This window comes from Schistocerca piceifrons, chromosome 11 (genome assembly GCF_021461385.2).
Source record: "Schistocerca piceifrons isolate TAMUIC-IGC-003096 chromosome 11, iqSchPice1.1, whole genome shotgun sequence".
Classification (NCBI taxonomy): domain Eukaryota; kingdom Metazoa; phylum Arthropoda; class Insecta; order Orthoptera; family Acrididae; genus Schistocerca; species Schistocerca piceifrons.
Window position 1 is genome coordinate 8,614,042 of NC_060148.1, and position 23,734 is coordinate 8,637,775.

Consider the following 23,734-nt stretch of genomic DNA (forward strand, 5'->3'; position numbering starts at 1 on the left):
GAATCGCTACTGAGGAAATTTAGAGAACCAGCATTTGAGGCTGACTGCAGTACAATTTTACTGCCGCCAACTTACATTTCGCGAAAAGACCACAAAGATAAGAGAGATTAGGGCTCGTACAGAGGCATATAGGCAGTCATTTTACCCTTGTACTGTTTGGGAGTGGAACAGGGAGAGAAGATGCTAGTTGTGGTAGGAGGTACCCTCCGCCATGCACCGTATGGTGGATTGCGGAGTATGTATGTAGATGAAAGATGTGCTTGGAGGAAACCTACTGTGGAGTAAAGACAAACACAGGAGTGTCAAAGGAGTTTGAAGTCAGAACAACCCTTAGACAAGGAGATGCTTTAACTCCAATACTTTTCAATCTGGTTTTAGAACAGATAGATACAGAACACCAAAAAGTAAACCCAGTTGGGGTAAAGACGGGTAGGAATAAAATACATCGTCTAGCTTATGCAGACGATATTGTCCTAATAAGTGGAAACAAAGAAGAACTACAACTTGTGTCAAGTTCCTACAGAAACACTGCAAGAGAAGCGGGATTACAAATTAATGAGAATAAAAAAAAGTACATAGTAGTGAGCAAGGCACCCAATGATGGCAGTCCACTGACAGTCGATGATCTCACTTTTAAAAGAGTAGTTACCCTCAAATATTTGGGAAGCGTCATCAATGAACAGAATAAAATGGAAATTGAAATTAAAGCGAGGATAACAGCATCGAATGAAGCTTATTTTGGCCTACGGGATGTGTTATGCGGTAGAGCTGTTTCCAAAAGCTTCAAACTTAGGCTATATCAGAGTGTAATTCTGCCAGTAGCTCTATATGGGTCAGAAAGCTTCACATTTAGAAAAGCAGATGAACAAAAATTATTAGTTTTTGAAAGGAAAATATTAAGGAAAATTTTTGGACCCAAGAGAGACCCAGAATCGCAGGAGTGAAGAATACTTAAAACCCAGGAACTGAAGGAGCTGTATCAACAGGCTGATATTACTCAAAGGATGAAGAGGAGGAGACAGATGTGGGCCAAACATCTAATTCAGACAGAGGAGGAACGACTACCTAAAGTAGCATTCTCTGGATCCATAGGGGGCGGAAAGAAGTGAGAAAGGCCACGGACCAGACGGAAGGACGACATCGACAAGGACGCAGGGCAGTGGGCCCGAGAATGGACAACAAAAACCAGGGATAGAGAGCACTGGAAGATGAATGTACAGAACGTGTACGGTCTCCAAGGCCCGAGCGACAGTTCAATTGCTTCTAGTCCATACGCAAATTAATTGATGGAAGTAACTGCTTCCAAATGATTGATTGGCACTCTCATAATCATTCAAAAATGATTCTTTCCATCTATTTATGCACAATGAGTTACATTTATTTATGTTGAGCATCAATTGCCAATTCCTTTACCAAGCAAAGGTTCTCTGCAGGGCTTCCTGCATTTCGCTTCAATTTTTTTAGTGTTTCAACTACCGTATTGAATAAAACCACTGGCAAAAAGTGTTGTTGAACTTACAATGTTAAGCTTTAGGTGACACATATATATTATGTAGAGCAATGGTCCTGTAAAATTCCCTCGAGGTATGCTTTAATGTCTGAAATTTCTCTTCATTGACGATGACATACTGAATCCTGCTTGCTGCAACTCTTTGATCTAACAACAAGTAAAATAAAAAAAGTAGATGAATGAAAATACTGTATGGAAGTAGAGATTCAATAGGGACAATGGAGTATGTTACACCACAAAGCAATACTCCAATATGTCAAACTTTTTGGAGATGTTCATCATGTAATTAGTGTTAAATGATTAAATTTCCATTCCATTAGGAACTGATGTTCTTCACCAACACCAATATGAGGTGTGATAAGCACCTAGGCAATCCGTACGAGTGAAAAATGAGAGGACTGGGCAAATGAGTCCAAGATCCGTATATTCCTCGAGGCATTCGAGGTGCAGTGTGAGGTCTTGCATTATACTGGCATTTGCTACCCTGGTCACAAAGAGTATGACAACAGCGCTTGGCATTCTTGCCATACAATGGGAAGCATCAGCCTCTCCACTACAATAACCAAATCTGTCCTCTTATCATACAGGACAACTCCCCATACCATGACTCCACGAGTTGGCGAGGTATGGGTCTCATGAATCACCTCTTCCAGTGACCTTTCACCGTGTCACCTACAGACAGACTGGTGTCCATCTGAGCGCCACACACAGAAACAAGACTCTTCACAGCACACTACAAAATGGCACTAAATGCTCCAGTTAACGTTTGCTTACATAGTGCAAGTCACTGCTGCCTGTGGTGCGACATCAGTGATGATAAACAATGAATGGCAACTCAGTACCTCAACCCTGCTTCCAATAACGTTACACACACCCTACAGCCACCAACTATTTACACTAGACTTCATCTGTAGGAAAGCAAGCAAACAGACGAAAATTTAATGAACGGACAGCACAGGCATAGATATACTGGAGTATCAGCTCGACAGTATTTGGTGAAGGTGTTCGCAGTATACCAGATTCCTTCTCTGTCAGTGTATATAATAAGGTCACAGCAGAGTCGGGGATGACGATTTGAGCAAAAATTTCCTGATAACAGTAAATCAGAAACATACCACTGTGGAGCTACAGCCTTAAAATGACAGCCAATCAGTAGAGTTGAAGTGGGCCCATCAACTGTGGTGATAACTCATCTCTATAAACGGTACTACAGTCGTCAAAAGTGACATCACAGCCAGCAGTAATAGTTGGTGAGGACTTACCGGTAGGTCATTAGTACTCACTCCACTTGACACTCGCGAAGTGTAATATAACAGATAGGACAATATTTAACGGATACTACAATTTCGACCGTACTGACGAATGTGTACTACCTCGTGTAGTTTACACGAAGTTACATAAATACGTGAGCTTTTACTGTAAAGTTACTGGATTACTGTACTGTTGAAAATAAGTCAACTTAAAATGAATTATAATAATTTATTAAGATACTGAACTACAAACTAAAAATATCTCAAAAACAATGTAAGCAAAATCCCAATTTATCATTTGTGGAATTCATAAGTACAAAACTGATAGTCAGTATGAAACAGTCAATTGTAAACCAAAGGATTTATTTTAGGAATTAAATCTACTGCATATTTGTAAAATTATTAATACAAATAATTAAGACATTTTTATGGATGCACATTGCACATAATTTTGATATGAGAATTGTGATATCCCGAAATGCTAACTGTTCCACAACCACTATGATGATTTGTGAGAACAAAGTCTATAATCAGTTTTGTGAAAGACTTGAAATTTTGATTGTAAATTCAAATAAATGTGTAACATGTCTTGGGAACTGTTGGGAGCTATACAAAGAGCAACTGCAGTAGCTGAGGTGAGTCAGGCTTACATTATGTTTTAGGTACTAAACCTGTGTCAATCTACAATACAATAAACACATTTTAAATGTATTTTGACTTTTCGGCTATATTATTTTTTTGATTAACTAGATGTAACTTACCTTACACACATATAAGTGAAGTGAGATTACTTCAGTTGGAGATAAGCAACAAACCTGAGATCCACAGCCCATTCAAAATAGTCGACTGTGAACACCTTAAGTAGTCGAATTGTAGCCACTAAAATGGTTACATTTAACACGGGCTGCTCAGTTGGAAGCTCACGGTGTTTTAGCCACTTGACATGACCGAAAGCCAAAGAACCTTTTAATTTTTTTTATCAGCAACACGTGAAGGAAAAGAAGAGGACACGACGTCACATTCAGCAGCCCTGCAACCCGCTGTGGGACTCACCGAGCATCCAGTAGTTGCCGCCCTTCTGTGGCACATTGACGAAACACTTCTTGTGAGACAGGATGGTGCTCAACGCTTTCTGCCAGATCTTCTTCCTGCGTGTGAAGTAGGGGAAGTGGTTCATGATGTAGGTGTGGATCTCTGACAGTTTGGCCCTCCTGTCAGACAAACAAAAGCACAAAAGATTACTCCAGATCATCCGAAGAGGAGCCCGAGTCGGAACTAGGGACAGAAGGCACTTTTCGGCACATTCACGAGGAGTGACTGACAATTCTATACTATCTATACTTCATACAACTGGAGAAATAAACAGTCGTTTTATAGGTTTCCAGGCTTTGAGGCTCACGAGAAGCACAGTTATCGATGCTCTATTGCCTTATTTTATTTACTGACGAGATAAAAGTAAAGTGAAGGTGTACGGCACGAACAGCTGGGAGACTCCAAAGGGCAGGTTCTGCCACCTAATTGGCAAAGTTTTCCCTGTCCTTCGTGCCCACAGACACTTTCCCTTCATGAAATATGAGGTCTTCGTGTGTATGTGAACCAGTTAAGTTCAGGTGACTGTAATGAGTATGTGTGTGTGTGTGTGTGTGTGTGTGTGTGTGTGTGTGTGTGTGTGTGTGTGTGTAGTTTCATGTTCATATTGCAGCGGATGAGAGAAGGAAGAGGGTGAAGCCCCACGCTGGCACACTGCCCACTCCTCTTCGAGAGCACTGAGGGGGCCAGCGAGCTTAAGCTCCCCGTCTGACGGACGGATCGTCATTAAGCGTGTCATGTGTCCTCACTGCACGAGACACTGTGGAGAGGTCGGTATTTAAACCACGATATTGTCACAAAGTCTGGTGATCGGAAACTTTATGCAACCACCCCACCTCCCCCAGCCGGCCAAATACTGGCAGTATTAATTTCTCCCACCACCAGGATTCGAACTGACTTACCTCCGGGTCAGGTGCCACTGCACAGGTGCACGTGAGTGACCTCGGCTACGGTGGTGAGTACTGACGAGGTTGTGGACTGTGAAATTATGACAGTCTGCTACTGTGTACACAAAATAGTACTCGACGTAGAAAAAACAAGGACAGTGTAAAAAGTAGAATAGCACAGACAAAGAGGGCATTCCTCGCCACGGGAAGCCTACCAGTGTCAAACACAGGTGTTAATTTGAGGAAGAAATTTCAGAGACTGTGCTTTTAGAAAACAGCACTGTATCGAAGTGACTGCCTGTGGGGGAAAACCCGACAAGAGTGCGTGTAAGATGTGGTGCTATAGAACGATGTTGAAAATGAGGTGGACTGGTAAGACAAGTGATGAGAAGGTTCTCCACAGAACTGAAAAGAAAGAAACAGTGTTAAGAAGGAGTGACACGATGATAGCGCACGTGTGAAGGCATCGGAGAATAAACTGTGTGGTGCAATTGTAATAGTGAAGATAGCAGCATTTGGTTTCTGCACAAGATCTGGAATGTCACACTTCCTAGGAAGTATTCCATCTACCCTATGCCCTGGAGATGTAATATGGTCGATTGCACCAAGTGTCTGATCATTTTGGCACAAAACGATTTCGATTGTACAAGAGTCGCACACCAGAAAATATGTTCTCTGAAAGCCACATGCTGAGGCTACTGACTCGCCTCACAACTATATTATTTACATCGTGTCCGCTATCTTCTTGTGTCATCCGCACAACAGAACCTTATGGCAAGCCCCCCCCCCCCCCCCCCCCCCCTCTCCAACTTTAAATGATCCCAGTGACGTTCAAACTTCTTACTGGACTGTCAACACTGCGGACAACTTTTTACTTCCTACATCCCAGATATGAAGTGAACTACTGTTGAAAGTTTTCTCTAGCACTGTAATGTTACAACTTATGCAAATGTTTCATTATCCACACAATGAAGTGTTTCTGTTAAATCAAGGAAAATAAGAGGCATGTCCAGAAATTAGCAGCAGTCAAGTGTTTAAAAATCAAATAGATAACACATTTTTAGTATATACATAGTTAAGACTCACCGGCACCTTGACCATCTTCTTCTTCTGTGCGAATGCACAAACAGTGCCCGAACTCTTATGGGAATCGGCAACGTGCTGTGAGTAATGAGTATAATGGGCAGGGGCACTATGAATGTAGTGCGGGACAATACGTTTAGAATGTGGGTTTGGCAGGAAGGGTGCCAGAGATAAATCCCTGCAGTCGCGCTATTCATCTGGGTCCTCGGTGGCTCAGATGGATAGAGCGTCTGCCATGTAAGCAGGAGATCCCGGGTTCGAGTCCCGGTCGGGGCACACATTTTCATCTGTCCCCGTTGCCATATGTCAATGCCTGTAAGCAGCTAAGGGTGTTCATATCATTGTAACATTTATGAAACTTGAGAAATTCACATATGTACATCAAGCACTCCTTTTTTGAGTAATCACATTCATTCTCAATGCACTTTGTTAGCTGAGGGATAAGCCTCCTGGTATCTTTGTCAAAAAAAAAAACTTCCTGGTTCCTCTCTGATCCATTGTTTGATGGAACTCTGGAGCTCACTATTGACAGAAATCCCTTTTTCCACCCATAAGAGGGGAGAAAATATGAAAATCTGAATGTGGCAGATTACAACTTTGTGCAAAGCGGCTGATAATGTTCCAACTCACTGAATTCGAGAGTTGCTTTGTGACATTGTCTCTGCAGGTATGTGCACTGTCATTCTACAAGCAGACACCTGCCACTAACTATAGCCATCATCTTTCGTGGTTTTTTAGAGTTTTCCCCTACTGCAAAAATTCGATGACGAAAATCCCTCGACAGTCCCAAAATCCACAGTCCACACTTTTTTGGGTCAAAACCACAGTTCTTTCCATCGACTGTGAGGGAGTGGCCACGTTTAGTCGCTATTCACGACAGAGTTGATGAACTGATCACTCTCCAGTTCGAAGCATTCGAGAAATTCCCGTGAAGAGACAACTCTGTTCACTCGATGTCAATCTGTGATCTATCTCATTACCCACCTCACATACAATTTTCAAAAACCAAGAGTGTTCGTAATGGTTTCGTGCAGAAGAGATGTGGAGATTCCTGGAAATAATCGTTCACTTTATGCAAAGTCAATCGACAGGTGCCACAAACCACTTCTTCGATCTCATTCACCGTCTCATCTACATCTACACAGACAGATACTCCACATATCCCAGTTAAGTGCCTGGCAGAGAGTTCATCGAACCACCTTCACAATAATTTTCTATTATTCCAATCTCAAACAGAGTGCAGAAAAAACAAACACCTGTATCCTTCTGTGTGAGCTCTGATTTTCCTTATTTTACTATGATATTCGTTTTTCCCTATGAACATTGACAGCAACAAAATACTTTTAAATTCGGAGGAGAAAGTTGGTGATTGAAATTTTGAGAGAAGATTCTGCCGCAACAAAAAATGTCTGTTTCAATGGTGTCCACCCAAACCCTGTATCATGTCAGTGACACTCTCCCCCTTATTTCGCAGTAATACAAAATATGCTGCTCTTATTTGAACTTTCTTTGTGTACTCAGCTAATCTTATCTGGTAAGGATCCCAAACCGTGCAGCAGTACTACAACAGAGCACAGACAAGTGTAGTGTAGACAGTCCCTTTAGCAGATCTGTTACATTTTCTAAGTGTTTGGCCAATAAAATGCAGTCTTTGTTTCGCCTTCCCCACAACATATTCTGTGCGTTCTTTCCAGTTTAAGATGTTCATAATTACAATTCATAGCTATTTAGTTGAATTTATGGCCTTTAGATTTAACTGATTTATCGTGTATCTGAAGTTTAACGGGATCCTTTTAGCACTCGTGTGAATGACCTCACACTTTTCATTACTTAGGATCAATTGCCAATTTTTGCACCATAGACATCTCTTCCCTAAATTGTTTTCCAATTTGTTTTGATCTCTGGATGTCTTTACTAGAGAACAAATGACAGCATCATCTGCGAACAACTTAAGACAGCTGCTCAAATTCTCTCTTAAAACCTTTGTATAGATAAGGAATAGCAGAGGGCCTGTAACACTACTTTAGAGAACACCATAAATCATTTCTGTTTTACTTGATGACTATCCGTCAATTAGTAAGAATTGTGACCTCTCAGACAGAAAATCATGAATCCAGTTTCATAACTGAGACGATATAAGCACTGGCAATTTCACTACAAGCTGCTTGTGTGGTACAGTGTCAAATTCATCTGGAAATCTAGAAATACTGAATGAATCTGAAATCTCTTGTCAATAGCACTCAGCACTTTGTGTGTGTAAAGAGCTAGTTGTGTTTCACAAGAACAATGTTTTCTAAACCTATGCTGACTGTATTTTAAAATCCAGCTGCATATTGATGTTAATTATATGGGTCTGTAATTTAGTGTACTGATCCTACTACCTATCTTGAATATTGGTGTGACCTGTGCAACTTTCCTTTCTTCGGGAACGGATCTTTTGTCGAGCGAGCGATTGCATATCATTGATAAGTATGGAGCTATGCTCTGAAAGGAACATAACTGGTATACAGTTTGGACTGGAAGACTTGCATTTATTAAGTGATTTAAGTTACTTCACTAATCCTAGGATATCTACTTATTAGTTACTCATTGGCAGCTGTTCTTGATTCGAATTCCAGCATATTTACTCCACCTTCTTTGGTGAAGGCTGTGGTTAGTAACACTGCTTTGACAGCACTGTCGTTGATAGCATTTCCACTGCTATCCCGCAAAGAAGCCACAGATTGCGTCTTGCTGCTAGCATACTTTACATACGACATGAAACACTTTGGATTTTCTGCCAGATTTCAAGACAAAGGTTCATTGTGGAAACTATAATAACCACCTTATATTGAAGTCCGCACTAAGTCATCAGTTTAAACTCACTCTTTTGTACACCATGGACTCACATTCTGCCAGCTTTAACTCACTATACCATTTGTATGCATCATGACACCATCCCCATAAACAATTTTGATGTTATTAAATAGCTGGAACGATGTATTTACCTTTCCATGAAATAAAATGATTACATTTCTCAGCTGGCAGCAGGCAGGATTCAGAATAGAAACACTTATTTCAATGTGGCACTAAAAGGAGAGTTATCAACCAAGTGAGAAAAACAAAATTATATTACACTGCCAACATCTTACCCTTAAATGCAATATCGCCAACCCTGTAAAAAATAAATAAACAAACAAATATCCCTTTGGGTGTCAATGGTTCCGTACTCTTACTTTCTGGACATGCCTATCACTCTTCTCAATCTACTGCTAGCGCATCATGTACAGAAGGAAAAAAATGGCATATTTTGTGATACTGCTTTCCTGAAACCAAACTGTGGTTTCGCCAACAAATTATGTGCACTGAAATGTTCCACTGCCTTTTTGTGTACTGAAGCTCAAAGACATTGGAAATCAATGATAGCAAAGACATGGCCACCAATCAAACAGAAACTTCATAAGCGGTATTATTGCATTATATACATGAGAGGTTACCCAAAAGAAACTGAACTTCTTTAACCCTTTCATGGGCAAAATTACTGAGCAGTTTTTTTTAATGAATGGAGAGCAGATAGTAGTTTAACAGACAGGTATATTTATCATGCAGAATATCAAATTTGCTCCAACTGTGAAAGTGAGGTCACACAACAAGGTGGGAAGTATTCTTCCCACTGCCCTTCCTTGGAGTTAAATGACAAAAACAACTTGTTACAATGATTGTTCACAATTACTTGCCATGAAATTTTCTGAAACATGGGTCTATGCACAGTGATATTTGACAATATGTACAAGCACAGCGAGTGCTCTTTTGCGCAGCTTTGGTACTACAATGACGGCACGTCCAGTAGGTGTCTCCTAAAATGGGTCGATGCTTCCCTACAGCCACATGACGAAAATCTGCAGGTAGTTTACCCCTTTCTGCCAGAAAGACAGGTTTCTGTCCATGCCTTTTTTGGGATGAGAAGCCAGCGATCAATAGTCTGACTAGATGAATCCTGTATGTGAGCTGATAATGCTGTCCACTTTCTCTGTTACTTATTTTCCACAGGATAAACCTGTTCACTGCAGCAACGTCCACCAGGAAATGAAATATTCTGTGCCACCGTTTTACAGAACGTCTGCCAATAGCACACCTCTCTCGTAATTGATCAAACTTATCGACACCGCCCATTATTTTGTTGTATTCTGCCACAAATTCAGGACAAGAAATCTCTGTACTAGTACCATCTTTGTTTTTCCTTTTCACTGTGAATGTTTCTCATGGGTCATGAATTGAGGACAGGAAAGTGACTGGATGGTTATCCATCCATTTTAGTGCAGAAATGGCTCCTTTTGTTTCAAACTGGAATTTCCTCGTTCCAATTTTATGTTTTCCTTCACAAATTTGGGTACATCACTACAGCTTTGAGGAAAAAATCACAAAATGTCACGCAAACAGCACTGAAAGGCTCCTCTATAGAGCAACACTCAGCTATACAATACCTCTGCGCGAAGGTACAGCAAAAACGGCGGAAACTTCCGATCGGAAGTAGTACCCTATACTGTTCACTAGGTGGTAGCACCGTACAGAGGTGGGAACTGTGAATCCCACGGGACTAGGAGCGAGTTCATTGTAGTGGGAAGCCTGTTTCCCACGGCTCACAAAAGGGTTAATTTTTTATTTACTTTGAGCTTATTTATTCACATTTTAAGCACAAACCTTCAATCCCCTTCAAAGTGCTCTCCACTTGTCTAATCTTTTATTCCATTTTCAAAATATTGTTTAAACTTATATTTTATAATGCTTGATGGCACCTCTCCCATATTTTTCTTCACATTGGCAACATCAGCACAACACTTTCCTTTCATGTCTCCTTTTCATTCTAAAAAACAAACCAAAAAGGGGGTGAGGATGGGTATGGGGCTTGAGGTAAAGGGGCCATGCCATTTTTTTGTCAAGAGTTGTCGTACAGACAGGGCTGTGTGAGGAGGGACATTGTCATGCTGGAAAAACCAGTCACCCAACTGCCACAAATCAGGCCACTTCCATCGCACACTGTTGCAGAATCTTTTCAAAACTTCCAAGAAGAAAGCCTAGTTAAACTGCCTGCCCTTGCGGAGCAAGCTCTGAATGGATGATTCCTCTCACATCAAAAACACAAATCAACATTGTCTTCATGTTTTATTTCACTTGATGAGCCAAGTTTCTTCACCTGTGATAATTTTGGAAAAAAAAAAGTTTGTATCATTTTGGGACTCTTCTTTCAGACCGTACTTCCACGTGACCTTGTTCCTGTTCAATAGTCAGCAGTCGTGGCACTAATTTGGCACCCACCCTTTTCATTCTAAAATCTTCTGTCACAATCCGCCACACTGAACTTCAACTCACTCTCGACATCTCCACAATTTCTTCAACGGTCCGTCGCCGATCTCTGTTGATGATTGCACAAATGTTTTCAACATTTTCATTTGTTCGGGCCATAGAAGGCCGACCAGAAAGAGATTCATCATCAACTGACATTTCACCAGTTTTGAAACAGGTAAACCAATGATGTTCAATTGGTTTATCTGTTTCAAAACTGGTGAAACTGCCCTGTAGCATTGTCCTTATAAACATTTTTTACATTTCACGGTCTGTTGCACTTTTTCTGAGCAAAAGGCAGAATTTTACTGCCGCACGCTGTTCACAAAAATTATCCATTGGAAAAACAGCAATCAGACAAAACAACTGTTGACAAACTCTGCTCAAACTAGTCCTCACCTCTTTCAGCGATGGCACGGAATGCTTGCTGCGTGCACTCTCAGTGGCAAAACACGTTACTTCAAGAGCTCTGACAATCAAAAAATTAGTTTGGTTTCTTTTGGATACACCCTTGCACATAAAGGGAAAAGAAATATTAATCCAATCATTGCCAATGTGACATTTTCTGGCAAGGATTATACAAAACGAAAGGACTTAATATAAAGGAAACGGCTGCTAACACACTGCAGAAATGGATTAATGGATTGTTAAGTTCAGGGAACTGCTACGTACGGATGTGAAACACGAATGATAGGGGATGCAGGGAGTGTTGAAGATCACCTGCACTGCTCAAGTAAGCAATTACGATGTCCTGTAACAAGTCGACAATAAAGAACAAACAGAAGTGGAAAGGTGGCATCCTCAACCGCATTTTAAGACATTGCTCTTTGGTGGAAATTTTGATTGAGGGAATGGTGTACGAATAGCAACAGACAGGTAGGCCAAGATATGAGTACACAAGGCAAACAGGAAGTCATGGGGAGCAGCAGATGTGAAATCACAGATAAATCATTGGGGAGGGGGGGAGGAGGAAGAAAGAAAGAATGAGAGGGGAAAAAAGTAAAAATACACCCACGGAGAGATGTAAGAAATAGGAAGCAGACAAGCACATGCAAAGAGAGTATTTCTGGACAAAAGAAGTCTACCAAACATAGGTCTCAATTTAAGGAATATATTTCTGAGGCTGTACATTTAGAGAACAGCACTGTACGGCAATGAATAACTGACTACGGAGACACCAGAGAAGAAGAGGATCGACGAGTTTGAGACATGGGGCTGTAGAATGAGGTACAAAATTAGGTAGTCTGTTAAGATGAGAAGCAAAGAGTTTCTCCACAGAATCAGTGTGGTGAGGACACATGTCAAAAACACTGACAACAAGATAAAGGGGGATGACGGAACACGTGTTACGGCACCAGGGGAATCGGTACTGGGGGCAACTTACATGGTAAGAACTGTGAGCGAAGATGGAGACCGGAATATTTCCGACAAATAATTCAGGATATCAGGTGAAAGTGCTGGCCGAAACGTGCCAACTTGCAGCTACAGAAGCTGCTAGCATGAGTTTCTTAGAAGTAGATACCTTAGGGGTTGCGAAGAAACTCAAATTGCTTGATACGGGCAAGTCTTCAGGTCCAGATTGTATACCGATTAGGTTCCTTTCAGATTACACTGATACAATAGCTCCCTACTTAGCAATCATACACAACCACTCGCTCACCGACAGATCTGTACCTGCAGATTGGAAAATTGCGCAGGTCGCACCAGTGTTTAAGAAGGGTAGTAGGAGTAATCCATCGAACTACAAACCTATATCATTGGCGTCGGTTTGCAGTAGGGTTTTGGAGCGTATTCTGTATTCAAACATTATGAATCACCTCGAAGGGAACGATCTATTGATACGTAATCAGCACGGTTTCAGAAAACATCGTTCTTGTGCAACGCAGCTAGCTCTTTATTCGCACGAAGTAATGGCCGCTATCGACAGGGGATCTCTAGTTGAATCCGTATTTCTAGATTTCCGGAAAGCTTTTGTCACCGTTCCTCACAAGCGACTTCTAATTAAGATGCAGGCCTTTGGGGTATTGTGTCAGTTGTGTGACTGGATTCATGATTTCCTGTCAGGAAGGTTGCAGTTCGTAGTAATAAACAGCAAAATGTTGAGTAAAACTGAAGAGATATCAGGTGTTTCCCAGGGAAGCGTCCTGGGACCTCTGCTGTTCCTGATCTATATAAATGACCTGGGTGACAATCTGAGCAGTTCTCTTAGGTTGTTCGCAGATGATGCTGTAATTTACCGTCTAGTAAGGTCATCCGAATACCAGTATCAGTCGACGCTAAATAACAAAAAGTGTGAGGTGATCCACACGAGTTCCGAAAGAAATCCGTTGGAATTCAATAAATAGTACAATTCTCGAGGCTGTCAATTCAACTAAGTACCTGGGTGTTAAAATTACAAACAACTTCAGTTGGAAAGATCACATAGATAATATTGTGGGGAAGGCGAGCCAAAGGTTGCGTTTCATTGGCAGGACACTCAGAAGATGCAACAAGTCCACTAAAGAGACAGCTTACACTACACTCGTTCGTCCTCTGTTAGAATATTGCTGCACGGTGTGGGATCCTTACCAGGTGGGATTGACGGAGAACATCGAAACGGTGCAAAAAAGGGCAGTTCGTTTTGTATTATCACGTAATAGGAGGGAGAGTGTGGCAGATATGATACGCGAGTCGGGATGGAAGGCATTAAAGCAAAGACGTTTTTCGTCGCGGCGAGATCTATTTACGAAATTTCAGTCACGAACTTTCTCTTCCGAATGCGAAAATAGTTTGTTGAGCCCAACCTACATAGGTAGGAATGATCATCAAAATAAAATAAGAGAAATCAGAGCTCGAACAGAAAGGTTTAGGTGTTCGTTTTTCCCATGCGCTGTTCGGGTGTGGAATGGTAGGGAGGAGGTAGTACAATTGTGGTTTGATGAACCCTCTGCCAAGCACTTAAATGTGAATTGCAGAGTAATCATGTAGATGTAGATGTCATGTAGATGTACAATGTGTGTAAGATACCATGGGAAGTGCCAAAACTACAGTGGGATGTATTAAGGATGGCACAGTGTATTTTCGTGAAGGTATTTATCACTCTGCAGCAGTGCTACCAACCTGTTCGGCGAGTGCGCTATGGCCATAGCGCTGAGCTCTGTGTAGGAGTGGGGCGGCCTCTTTCTGGCAGCCCAGGCTGAGCCAGCATCACCAGAGTGCCGATCCTCCCTCGCCCCACCGGCAGCACTGCCCACGGCGGTTCCCCTGCCGGTGCTATCCGTGCCGTCGCCGTACCCGCCGCCGTCGCCGCCGGAGACGGGAGTCGGAGTAGTGGTGCCGCCAGGAGACGCCGTTACGTCCGACGCGGGAGTGTCGTCCTCGCAGCGACCGTCACCGGGTCGGGACGAGTTCGAGGCGGCCTCGCAAGTGCCACCGATGTCGGAGACCGGTAGGCTCACTGACGGGGTGGCGGTGCTGTTTCAGTGTGACAGAGACAGTGTTCGAAGGTTAGAGGTTTGTGGTGGTCTACATTAGTTGAAGAAAAAATGGAAGTACGAAGGATATTTGGAACTGAAGCCAAAAGCACAATATTAATATAACACGGCAAAATTAACAGGAAACTTCAGTCGAAGCAAGAGAACATAAAAATTCTGCCTACCGTCACGGAGAGACTAAAAACACAATTGTTTCATCCACCGAGCAGCGTTACACATTACCTGACTGGTCACGGACCGTATGCTACGTTATCTGTACAAATTGAGAAGGCAGATGAACGACGGTGGCAGAGTGAGTACTCTGTTTCGAGAGGAACGAGTCGACTCCGTGCAGCTGACGGTATAGCAACTACAGTACCTGGGAAGTTCGAGGAGAACATCACGACAAATTCAATCGCGTGCCGACATCCTGGCGAGACGACACATCTTACAGGTGTAAACGGGGCAATTTAGATCGGTGACCACTAAACACGACAGCTCTTTGAGACTGTCTGTCCCACAAACCCAATCACCCTGGTGATACCATAGTTACTGGCTTCAAAGCACTCACTGAACATATAACTGGCTTTGTTGATCAACACTTGCAACCCATACTACAAAGATTTCCCTCCGATATTAAAGACACCAACCATTTCCTAGATCTACTGAAATCTGCCCGTACCAATCCCACCACACAGCATGCTATTCACCATTGATGCCACATGTGGCTATTGCAACATCCTGAATGAACACGGTCTGTCTGCAGCTGAACACTGCCTCTACCAGAGCCTACCAGATTCCAGACCTGTGACATCCTTCCTGCTCACCTTAATCAATGTTATACTTACCAACAACTACTTTATCTTTGAGGGCAGACGTATAAACAGAAAGCGGCACAACCGTGGGAACTTGGATGGCTCCTTCCTATGTCAGCCTGTCCACGGGTTGCTTGGAGGGGGCTTCCTGGGACCCGTAAGCCTTAAGCACCTGGTTTGGTTTAGATACATTGATGACATCTTTGCCATTTGAGCTTATGGTAAGACTAACCTGTTACAGTTCTTGGAAACTCTAAATAGATTCTACCAATTAAATTTCACACAGTCCTATTCCGAATCCCATGCCACTTTCCTTGACACTGATCTCATCTTCACAGTTAACCTACTAAAAGACAACAGTACTTAAATTTTGACAGTCCCCATCCATTCCATGTCAAATGTTTCCTCCCATACTGCTCCCCTTATAGCAACACATCACCATTCACACCTCAGCCTTCACTGGATGTAATTCATTCTTCATATCAATGAGATACTTAAATGAGGTCCATTTTATCTGACATTTTGCCCACTATGCCTAGAATTGCTTTCCATCACCCTATCAATCTTCTGCACCCATCTCCCTACCCTACGGCTCCTACTCCTGTGACTGTCCCCACGGTAAGACTCGCCCTCTGCACACTCCTACCACCAACTACAGCAGCCCTGCAACTGGCAAAACATATACTATAAAAGGGAAAGCCACCTTGAAACGACACGTCACGTACCAGCTGTTATGTAGACATTGGCATGGCTACCACCAAGTTGAAACTTCCTGGCAGATTAAAACTGTGTGCCGGACTGAGACTCGAACTCGGGACCTTTGCCTTTCGCGGGAAAGTGCTCTACTGACTGAGCTACCCAAGCACGACTCACGCCCCGTCCTCACAGCTTTACTTCTGCCAGAAGCTCTCCTGCTTAATCTGCCAGGAAGTTTCATATCAGTGCACACTGCGCTGAAGAGTGAAAATCTCATTCTGGAAACATCCCCCAGGCTGTGGCTAAGCCACGTCTCCGCAGTATCCTTTCTTTCAGGAGTGCTAGTTCTGCAAGGTTCGCAGGAGAGCTTCTGTAAAGTTTGGAAGGTAGGAGACGAGTTACTGGCAGAAGTAAAGCTGTGAGGACGGGGCGTGAGTCGTGCTTGGGTAGCTCAGTCGGTAGAGCACTTGCCCGCGAAAGGCAAAGGTCCCGAGATCGAGTCTCGATCAAGCACACAGTTTTAATCTGCCAGGAACTTTCATATCAGTGCACACTCCACTGCAGAGTGAAAATCTCATTCTACCACCAAGTTATCAGTTAAGATGAGTGGGAAGAGGCAGAGGGTGTATACTGGCAACACACAATATGCTGTTTCAGACCATCCTCCACAACATGACCAAAGCGACCTCGGTTCCTGTTTCCCCGTGCCATTTGGATTCTTCCCCAAGACACCACTTTCTCAGATCTCTGCAGGTAGGAACTGGCACTACACACATCCTCGGTTCTCACCACAAACCTGGCCTTAATTTATATTAAATTCTTTGGTCCCAGTGTTTCTTCACAGTAGCTATTCCTTTCTTCATTCCTTTTTATCTTTCATTTTCTGACCTGTCTATTTTTTGAAATCTGCCTCGCATACAATACACTTACTTTTTGCTCTTATTAAGTCGTGCACGAAGTTTTGGCAGTGATCTCTGTCTGCGCATTACCCGCCCTTCCACTTCTAAGATCATGGGTTTTCAAATCTCTTCCAGTGCAGCCCCCCCCCCCCTCCCCCCTAAACAGTCATCTTCCCATCCATCTCGTTCCTTCTGCAAACTGTCCCCTGACCTCGGCAACTTTTCCAAACTCTAATCCTTTTCCTTCACCCCTCTCTCTTCCTCTTCAACTCTCATGCCAGAAGAAGGAGACAATGGTTCCGAAAGTTTGCAAATTTTAATAACTTTTATATGTGTGTTCTTCTGCCACCACTTGGCAAGTACAGTTTTTATCTATCCTTTTACGTTATAGGATATGGCAGTGACAAAGAAATATGTTTACAAGGTAACGTGAGAGAGAGGGGTACACATTATTTTAAATGATTACCAAGCAACTTATGAAATAGTTACACACCACTTAATTTTGTTTTCTTTTCTTTAGGTGTCAGAACTAACTACTGGTTTCTAACTATTGGTTTGCTGAGATTGGCACTATGGTGCAATGTGGGTTTGCTGATATTAGCAATGTCACATTACTGAGGGGAAGGTTAGGCAAGGTGCAAGCTACTTGATTCAGGATGGGATTTGATATGATATCATCGATGTTATATGAGAGGAGTACAGTGAGTGTGAATTGCAGCAAAATTGGTATTTTTTTTTCTTTTCGTTAATAATCAAATAAAACTTTTTAAATTAGTAATTCACTGGCGGAAAATGCTAACTGAACACAGATTTTACTACAATGTCGTTAGGTCTTGAAACTAAAATATATAACATTGACTCAATAAATAACTATACCCACAAAATATATGCAGACACTACACTGAATGATAATTAACACAATAATGACTACAAAGCACATAGTAATTAAACCAAATTTAGGGAAGCTTTATGTTATTTGCTTGAATATGTTACCCATATTTTATTTAATACCATAGAAATACCTTCACTTTGTATTAAAGACAAAAAATTATGTGGTGGGGAGTCTGTACTGCAAAGAGACTGAAAATCAGCAATGAAGCTTAGGAGGGGAGAAAAATTACCTTAGAAACAGAAACTTTGTGCCCTGACTATGAATTGTCACAGTTAGGCATGCATAGGTCACTGTAAGTGAACCATATATAGTAATTTAACAATGAAACTAGTTGCAGTAATGAAATGAAAAGAATTGACAAGCTTAAGCATTTTACGAGAACATGCTAGCACTATGTATATATCTGAATATGAAGTACGATTATGTCTGAAGTAGACAATGGTTCTGAATACCTCGCGGGAAGAATTGGTGCTCATACTTGATAAATCTGTGCTGTTTGTTTGTATGTATATCAGTCTTCTCCTTTGCTTAGCGGTAGACACAAATTTGTAATTTATCGTTGCTCTGGCTAACAACCACCATCCACAGCCATATATTAATCTACATTTGCTAGCCTTATAATTAATTACCTCACTTGTCACTGGTTAACTAAATTTTTTTAGCCATTCGTTTAGTTACTGTAGTTGTCACATATGTATCTGTATTGCTAGCCTTTTCGCTACTTATATTATTTGTCACCAACCAGCTAATTTGCTAGCCTTTTCATTAATTACCATACTTGACTGATTGCCTGCGATTATTGAGAACTTAGTCTGCCACTGATTATCCCGTTTCCTAACCACTGATAATTTAGACTTGTTTTCACTGATTAACTGCATCACCAAATGCAAGTTTATTTGACTTTTGTAATACATACATGGTCTGTAATTACCAAGTAAGCACTAATATTCTGTTGCCTCACTTGCTAGTCATCCATATTACCGAGTCATAAAAACATTTTGTACAAATTTTGTAAATATTCATTTGTGCTACTGTATGCACAGAGGGATCACAATACAGATGAGAAAATGTGTGTTTCATTACATGAAACAAACCATAACCTCAACTAGAATTAAGAAAGACAGATTAAACCCGTCTTTGATACACATTATCTGACATTTTGCACTTGAGCATCAACTGTTCAATAAACCAAAAACTTTTTTTCAGGCAACTTTCATCAACAGCATTGGCATACCTAGAGAAATGTACGATACACACCGTGCTGTTTTACAATACATTTATTTACCACCTGTTTTGATAATGGACCACCTTCACAGAGGAAAAATATCTATTGTGACAACTTCACATGGCATACACATGGTATTTAACCAGAAAAGTATATGCCGTTGCTGGTTTGAAAACTTAAGAAAATGAGCTGCTTTGATCAACTATTGTGTGTTAACTTAGTGGGTCTTCTCGGCCTGAACAATGGCGCTGTGCCATTACTGCTGTTACATGTTTTCATTGTTGGTTTCTGCTCGGTCAAGTTGTAATATGGCGTTAAGTATCATTTTCTTACATTTTCAAGTCAGCAATAGGGTATACTTTTCTGGTTAAATAGCATGTGTATGCCATGTGAAGTTGTCACAGTAGATATTCTTCCACTTTGAAGATGGGCCACGACTGAAACTGGTAGTGAATAAACGTATTGTAAGACAGCACAGTGTGCATCAAGCATTTCTCCTAGTGTTTAACAAACGGTTCTTCCACTTTATGCAAGGGTTATTAGGAAAGCAAGGCCCAATTTGCCACAGGTAATCAAATGTCGTGTGAACAGTTAAAATGCACAAGTGCACCGAATCCCAGCGTGCCTAGTTCGTCAGACAATGCCATTTGCATTGGTGTTGTCACAGTACTGAATTCAAAATGTTTAAAGCAACTGAGCAGCCTGCCAACTGTTAAAAACTGTTAGTGATTTAGCTTCTGACAACAGCGGAAATAAATCGACATATACGTGTGGTGTACAGCCCCGACGTGACGAGTGACAGCAGAGAGTGTAAGTTGGTGACAGCTTTTAAGGGCGAATGTGAATATGTTCTCGATGAACTGCAATGAGGCTGACCGTCAGTAATCTCAAAAGATTTTGATTTCAACTTTGCCACTGGAATTTCCAAATGTGGATAGAATAACTTTGAACAAAATAGTCACCGAAAAGCTGCTATTCTGCAAATCGTGTGCACATCGGTTTCTCGAGCTGTTTAATAAGAAAGAAAAAATGGAAAGATGAGATTGTGCTATCGCTTTTTGGACCAGTGCCATAAGAAGAATGATCAATTTTTAGAGAAAACTGTCACATGGGATGAGGCATGGATTTCTCACATGGCCTCAATAGTCTAAATGTCAATCAAGGAATGGCATCACATGGCATCACCTATCAAATTCGAGGGAAATTAGACAATCTAAATGCAACGTTATGCCCAAAATATGATCAGATATTTTGAACGGGAACAGACTGTCCGTCCACTGTACATTCCAGAATGGGTGCCAAATGATTTTCACTTGTTCCTCTGTCTAAAGGAGTTTCTTGGCAGCAAGCACATTGCAACAGACAAAGAGGTGAAAGAAGGAGTTAAAGACCGGTTATCTTCATGGGCGGCAGTCGTCTATAACTCAGGGATACAAAAACTTTTAGAACATCATAACAAATGCTTAAACATATATTTTAACCACATATAAAAATAAAGAAACCTGTAAGTAATTAAATAAAAAAAGTTTTTTAAAAAATTGTGACGATTCGTGTTTTATAAGAAATCGTACCTTACTTTCCAAACAACCCTGGTATTTACATGGTTCTGCCTAGACAATTTTGTAATGGAGTCATATGTAAAATCAGGTATATCATGATTATATTACCTGAAAAGGATGAGGGCACAAATTTTGGCTGTGAGAACAAGGACTTGAATCAAAATGAAAAAACATGCCAAATATTACTAACCTCTGAGGTGTAACACAAACTTGTATTTATTACATCAAAAATAAAACACTGCAAACTCCAGGTAGGAATATCAACAATGTAGGAAAATATAGATTGCTACTTATCGTAAAGAATCGCCAACTCAGGCATCTCAGGCCGGAATCCAACATCACATGTGATGCAATCAGCAATCTGGAAGGGGTGGGGAAGGCGAAAGAGAAGGGGAAGGGACAGTAATGTACGGGTGGGGAGAGAAGAGATGAACACTGTCTGGTTCATTGTACAGGAACTAGACTGCCGACAGGCGCAGTGTCGCGAGGTTGTGGGGCAGCGAGGTGGAGGAAAAAGGAACGAAAAGAATCGTAGCAGGCAAGGACGGATGGATGCCTTGGCAAAGGGCTGCAAATAAACAAGGTGGGAGCCAAGAATGGGAGGAGGTGATAGGACAGAGGGGTCGCACTATTGTGTGGAGGGTGTGGGGAAAGTATGTTACTGTAGGTTGGGGCTGGGATAATTACGGGAGTGCACCGAAGAGCCAAAGAAGCTGGTACACCTGTCCACTATCGTGTAGGTCCCCCACGACCACGCAGTGAAGAAGTGCTGGAGGGAACTTACACCGTGAATCCCGCAGGGCTGTCCATAAATCTGTAAGAGTATGAGGTTTTTTTTTTTTTTTTTAAGGGCACAAAACTGCTATGGTCATTAGTGCCCGGTCCTTGACTTAGGAAACAGTAAAAAACGAAAATTGAAACCAGCAGTAATGGGAACGAAACTCAAAAAATTGGAGAAACTAAAAGCAGAAGGAAGGCTTAAAAATCAACTGCAGAAAGAGGTTGGTTGTCCCCAAAAGAAGCTTCAAATGACTGATGTCATTTAACTGGCACTAATAAACTCGAGAACGCGATCGGCTGAGCGCGTGTCATATGCTAAAATGGACGATATATCAGGCGACAGTTGCAGACGGGCGCGTAACGGAGTAAAATAGGGGCACTCAATTAAAAAGTGTCTCACCGTCCACAGTTGAGAGCAGTGGGGACAAAGTGGGGGAGGATCACCGCTTAAAAGATGTCGATGGCTAAAAAGACAGTGCCCTATCCGGAGTCTAGTTAAAATTACCTCCTCCCGATGACGCGTTCGGGAGGAAGAGGTCCGAGCACAGGGAAGAGCTTTCACGTCCCGCAATTTATTACGGGGAAGTGTCGACCAATGTGCATGCCATAAAAGAACAACACGACTACATAAAACGCTCTGTAGATCGGCGAAGGGAATCGATTGAATAGCTGGCCGAAGAAGAGAGACTGCAGCCTTGGCCGCTATATCGGCCGCCTCATTTCCACAGATACCAATGTGTCCCAGGAGCCAGTGGAACGCCACCGAGACGCCCCCCAGGTGGAGCAAGCGTAGACAGTCCTGAATCCGGTGAACCAGAGGGTGGACAGGTTAGAGAGCTTGGAGACTGAGGAGAGAGCTGAGAGAGTCTGAACAGATAACATACTGTATCCGCTGATGGTGGCGGATGTAGTGGACAGCCTGGAGAACAGCGCAAAGCTCCGCAGTATAAACCGAACACTGGTCGGGAAGCCGAAATCGATTTGGGGTGTTGCCAACAATATAGGTACTCCCTACACCAAACGATGTTTTCAAGCCATCAGTGTAAATAAATGTGGCTTCCGTCATTTGTGCACATAGAGCAGCAAATGCCCGACGATAAACAAGTGAAGGGGTACCATCCTTGGGAAATCGACAAAGGTCACGGAGCAGGCAGATCCGGGGACGGAGCCAAGGCATTGCTGTACCCGAAGTTGTCAAGGTTTTAGGAAAGCGGAAGGAAAGAGAATGGAGCAGCTGACGGAAGCGGACTCCCGGTGGTAGTAGGGAGGAAGGGCGGCCTGCATACCCTACATCCAAGGAGTATGAGGGGTTGGTGATATCTTCTGAACAGCATACTTCAAGACATCTCACATATGCTCAATAATGTTCGTGTCTTGGGAGTTTGGTAGCTAGCAAAAGTGTTTAAACTCAGAAGAGCATTCTTGCAGACACTCTGTAGCAATTCTGGACGTGTGGGGCATTTCACTGTCTGCTGGATTTGCTCAAGTCCACCAGAATGCACAACGGACACGAATGGATGCAGGTGATCAGACACGATAATTACTTACGTGTCACCTCTCAGAGTCATATGTAGACATGTCACAGGTCCCATATGGCTCATACTGCACACACCCCACACCATTACAGAGCCCCCAGCAGCTTGAACAGTCCCCTGCTGATATACAGGGTCCATGGATTCAAGAGGTTGTCTCCATACCAGTACACGTCCATCTGCTCGATACAATTTGAAACGAGACTCCTCCGACCACGGAACATGTTCCCAGTCATCAACAGTCCAAAGTCGGTGTCAGCGGGCCCAGGTGAGGCATAAAGCTTCGTGTCATGCAGTCATCGAGGGTACATGAGCTCCGAAAGCCCGTATCGGTGATGTTTCATGGAATGATTCGCACACTGACACTTGTTGATGGCCCAGCATTGAAATCCGCTGCAATTTGCAGAAGGGTTGCATTTATGTCACGCTGAATGATTCTCTTCAGTCGTCGTTGCTTACATTCTTGCAGGTTCTTTTTCCAGCAGCAGCAATGTCAGAGATATGATGATGTACCAGATTCCCGATATTCATGGTACACTCGTGAAATGGTCGTACGGGAAAATCTCCACTTCATCACTACCTCGGAGATGCTGTGCCCATCGCTCCTGTGTGCCGACTATAACACCACATTCGTACTCACTCAAATCTCGATAACCTGCCATTGTAGCAGCAGTAACCCATCTAACAACTGCGCCAGACACTTGTTGTCCGATATAGGATTTACCGACCACTCCACAGTATCC

The 23,734-nt window shown here is 42.4% G+C and overlaps 1 protein-coding gene and 1 non-coding gene across 2 annotated transcripts in view; one reads left to right on the forward strand and one right to left on the reverse strand.

The window, feature by feature from the left end:
* The window catches only part of LOC124720201, a 228,547-nt gene that overhangs the window by 102,478 nt on the left and 102,335 nt on the right, over positions 1-23,734 (reverse strand). Inside the window, exons 15-16 of the mRNA XM_047245524.1 lie at positions 14,241-14,594; positions 3,814-3,971 (exon numbers count right to left, since the gene is read on the reverse strand). Coding sequence (XP_047101480.1) covers positions 3,814-3,971; positions 14,241-14,594 — 512 coding nt within the window. The remainder of the gene's footprint in view (positions 1-3,813; positions 3,972-14,240; positions 14,595-23,734) is intronic.
* Positions 6,022-6,095, forward strand: Trnat-ugu. Its single transcript has one exon. It is a non-coding gene; the product is annotated as a tRNA-Thr (tRNA).